Here is a 3,964-nt window from a genome sequence, read left to right on the forward strand (position 1 = left end):
TGTCTCATGTACTTTCCATACTTTATAATTTCCCCAACATCTCCACTCACCCAGCTACATTATCAAACAACCAGCCATACCCAAAAGCAGCAGCAAAGTAGCAATGATCCCACCCAGCGAATTCCACTGGATTATCAATATACCCATTAAACAAACAAACAAGGAAACAGAAGCTTCCATCGCCTAGCAATTGAATAGACAGGGTTATCCATGTAGCCACTGTAAATAGCCAACTGGAGCTGGGTAAATTCCTAACCTTGGCCACATCATCACAGTATTGTCACTGAGATTATCCACATGGTAAATTTTGTGTTGGGAGAAGAAAGAAACCATCACACTGGGAGAGTTAAATATGACTTTAGTCTATTTTTGGAGCAGAAGACACATTTGTTAAAAAGTTACTGACTTTTCTTTGTGCTGCAGTAAATGGGAAATGAGGATGAATCCTAAGATTTATTTGTCATTATTTCTTGGTACACACTGATTTTTTTTAATTTCAATGTTAAAGTATTTAAAAAGAAATTTAGGATACAATGACTATTGGTTAAAATCTAACTTTTGTAATTGACTTTTCAGCATACCTTGTTCTCAAAGTTTTTTTTAATAGCAAGTTAGAAGAAAATTTGATTAGACAAAGTGACATTAACAACTTACAATTTAGCAGTTTTTTTGTATCATTAGCTATTTGCCATATAGCACATTGATTCTGCACTTAACTTTCTTGATTTTTGCCATCTGCTTGTAATTTAATGGCTATTCACACTTCCTTAATTACTAAGGCATCTTATTTTCTCAGCATCAGTGGGTTTTTTTAATAAGTGAATGTCAAACACATAAAGTGGCTTCTAAAATAACTACAATTTAGCTCAGTTGTTATATTCTTTAGGTTATTTCTTGCTTCTGTATGTTGCATGAATTTAGTTCCCTATACATATGGATTATGAATAAAAATGTAAATTATACGAAGAGTAAAATGTATATACAACTCATACTTAACTAGGAAAACCATACAACCAAGCAAAACTATATTCAGTTTCATACAAAAAAGAATGTAATGCCATGTCACAATACAATACATACCGGCAAAAAGAATACACTGAATGCAGCTGAACAAATAACATCTTCCTCCTCACACACCCTAATATTTGCAATAGTTCAGTGCTGTTTGGCACATTTTTTAGCTTCTTAGCTGCAATTTTTCAGTATTTCTCTCCTTATCTTTCATTCAATATCTTTAACTTTATTACATTATGTTATTGAGTCAAACAGATGCTATCTGATCACATCCTGATAACTTATCAGACCAGCATAGCCAAAAATAAATAATATTGAAGAAAAATGGTTTATAGAAGGAAGTACTGAAAATTCCAAAATTATGTCCAGAGACATTGGTTTTAAAAATTGACCTTAACTGATATTACTATTTTTTAAAGATTAGCAATTATATCAACTTCAGTCTATAGGTAATTCTTCTTTCGCAACTGTCTCATTCAGCAACCATTCAGTTACAGTGGTGATGAAAAAGTAACTTTACAACCAATCTCACATTTACAACTTTGAGGTCTGTAAAGCAAAAGAAAGCTGAAGTAAAATCATAAGTACAGTTGTAGTTTCACTTATCAACCACTTTGCTTAACAACTACCGTGTTTCCCCAAAATTAAGACCTGGTCTTATAGTTTTTTTGCCTCCAAAAGAGGCACTAGGCCTCAATTTCGGACAATGTCTTACCTTAGGACCACCACAGCCAGGCCTCTCATACCCCGACACCTGTTGCACCACTGCTTGACTTCTTATGCGGCCGTTTGCCGCCACTTGCCATGGCCGGATGCCATGTGGCGCATTGCGCCATTGCTACTCCTCCTGGCAGGACACCGCATGGTGCTTTGCACCGTTTCTGCTGCTCCTGGCTCTTTCCACAGTGGAAATGGCCCGAAGCACCATGTGGCCTCCTGCCGCAAGCAACATAAGTGGCCCCAAGTGTTGCGGAAGCGGCCCAAAGCGCCATGTGGCGTCCTGCCGGGAGGAGCAACAGCACAATGTGCCACATGCCATCCAGCCGGAAGTGGCGGCAAGCGGCACAGAAGTCAAGCAGCGGCGTGACAGGTGTGAGAGGCCTGGCTGTGGTGGCCCTAAGGTAAGACATTCTCCGAAATTAAGACCTACAGGTAAGGTAAGCAGGTGCGGGGCATTTGGGGCAGCTTCATCCCCCTACCCCCACCCTAGCCTGATTTTTAGGGGTACGCCTTGTCCCAAAACTAGGGATTAGTTTTGGAGTAGGGCTTATATTAGTCCCACCCCCAAAATCAGACTAGGGCTTACTATTGGGCTAGGTCTAACTTTTGGGGAAACACGGTAAGTTGCTAAACAAGAACTACCTGTATTACCTTACTTCTAGCAATAATTGCTATCATTTTCTATTTAAAACAAACAAATTAAAATATACATAAAAGGCTCTTTTTTCAAATACTCTACATCAACTTCTATGTGTATTGTAAATTAAGAATATATAGATAACTTACTTTGAATCCATTTTTGTCACTTTCTTGGTGAAAAATTCATCAACACCTTCATCTACTCTTCCCATCATTCCATTCTGTTCTCCCTCTTGAAAGGTTGCAGGACTCACCTGATAAAATGTACAACCTTAAGGATGTGCAGGAATTTGCTTGGTGGACACTTGAATATTGGCCAATTAAATGTTCAATTCCCAAATATATAAACCATAATACAACCAATCTTTGATTTTCTCTATTATCAACTTTTATAATGCAGTTATAAAATAAAAGAATAATCACATTACGTGAGTGAAGATCACCAATATTAAAAAATATTTCCTTTGAGGTCCGAAAGTGCCAATATACAGTACATATCAGCATTTTCATTCAGACATCTTCCAAGCTGATCTATGAAGAGATAAATTTCTGTTCCCCAAGATAATAATAAAAAAATCAATAGTAAAAGAATAAAGAATACAAGGCAACTTCCTCCTTTGCATTTGTACTTATGCTAGAAATTTTAAGTTATGCTACTATTGATATGGTGCTTATCAATTGTCTATTGTTTTCAGACAGTTTCTATATGAAGTTTCTGAACAAAGCTTTATGCAGATTTCTTGAGACGTGAACAATCTTTACATTCATATGAAGTATAATTTCTTAAGTAACAGATTAACTCACGGCAGATTGTGTTGGCTGTTGTTTTTTATTCCTTTTAGGCCTAAGTTTAGTAAAATGCTCTAGCTTTTTCCCTTCCTCCGAAGGTAGTTCTGAAATGAACCCAGAAGTCCGTTTGTCAAACCTCCCGGAATGGAAAGGTAGGTCCTCTATATGAATAGGAACTTCTTCTAATGCTTTGTCAAGGTCAAACTCCATCTCTAAAGAAAATATTTAAAACATATTAGGGTTATAGTTCTCTTTCCAGTCATAGCTTTTTTGTAAAGACTCTTTCAAGTCAAGTTCAACTTATGAAAGATTGCTTTGATCTGCCTAAGTAGTCTTCTTAATAACAGTATGAAAGTGGCTTGTTCGGGGATGTTTTTCATTTTCCCAGGTTGAGTCGTAGTGATAGTCTTATAAATCATTGAGAAAAAAACATCACTCCCAAAAAATAAAGCTTACCAAAAGCTCTGGATACGGGCCTTAACATTCGACTGTGGATACTCTTCCTTTTAGATTTGGGAGTCATCTATAGATAAAATGGAAAGATAATATAATTGCCTTTTGGGATATAAGTGGTAATAGTTAAATTAACTGTTGTACTGCAATGATCAAAACAGCCATGAAAGATTGAGGAAAAGTAGCATTTGGATCACAAATCAAGTAAGCTGTTAAGTAAGCTGTCAATAATTAATATTTATATTGATTGTAGTATTGGAAATAGTCCAAGCTTGACGGTAAATTTCAAAGGGAAATGCAACGTTCTATTTTGTTTATTAATGTGGTTAAAAAATGAGCATTACCAAAG

At 36.3% G+C, this 3,964-nt stretch overlaps 1 protein-coding gene across 1 annotated transcript; it reads right to left on the reverse strand.

The window, feature by feature from the left end:
- Positions 1 to 2,509: 2,509 nt before the first annotated feature.
- Positions 2,510 to 3,684, reverse strand: LOC107300593 (F-actin-uncapping protein LRRC16A-like). The gene is made up of 3 exons (XM_015829906.1): positions 3,619 to 3,684; positions 3,178 to 3,374; positions 2,510 to 2,627 (listed from the first exon to the last, which is right to left on the reverse strand). The coding sequence occupies exons 1-3, from the start codon at positions 3,644 to 3,646 to the stop codon at positions 2,517 to 2,519; spliced, it is 336 nt and encodes a 111-aa protein (XP_015685392.1). The 5' UTR covers positions 3,647 to 3,684; the 3' UTR covers positions 2,510 to 2,516.
- Between the last annotated feature and the right edge of the window lie 280 nt (positions 3,685 to 3,964).

This window comes from Protobothrops mucrosquamatus, unplaced genomic scaffold (assembly GCF_001527695.2).
Source record: "Protobothrops mucrosquamatus isolate PMUCROS unplaced genomic scaffold, P.Mucros_1.0 scaffold7568, whole genome shotgun sequence".
In the NCBI taxonomy this organism is placed as follows: Eukaryota; Metazoa; Chordata; class Lepidosauria; order Squamata; family Viperidae; genus Protobothrops; species Protobothrops mucrosquamatus.

Bases quoted from the DNA above. Each gene is read 5' to 3' on its own strand.
- LOC107300593 (XM_015829906.1), bottom strand. From the start codon at position 3,646: ATGTTAAGGCCCGTATCCAGAGCTTTTG. The intron at 3,375-3,618 runs GTAAGCTTTATT...TATTTTCTTTAG, and splicing joins GCCCGTATCCAGAGCTTTTG to AGATGGAGTTTGACCTTGAC. The intron at 2,628-3,177 runs GTGAGTTAATCT...ACATTTTATCAG, and splicing joins AACAGCCAACACAATCTGCC to GTGAGTCCTGCAACCTTTCA.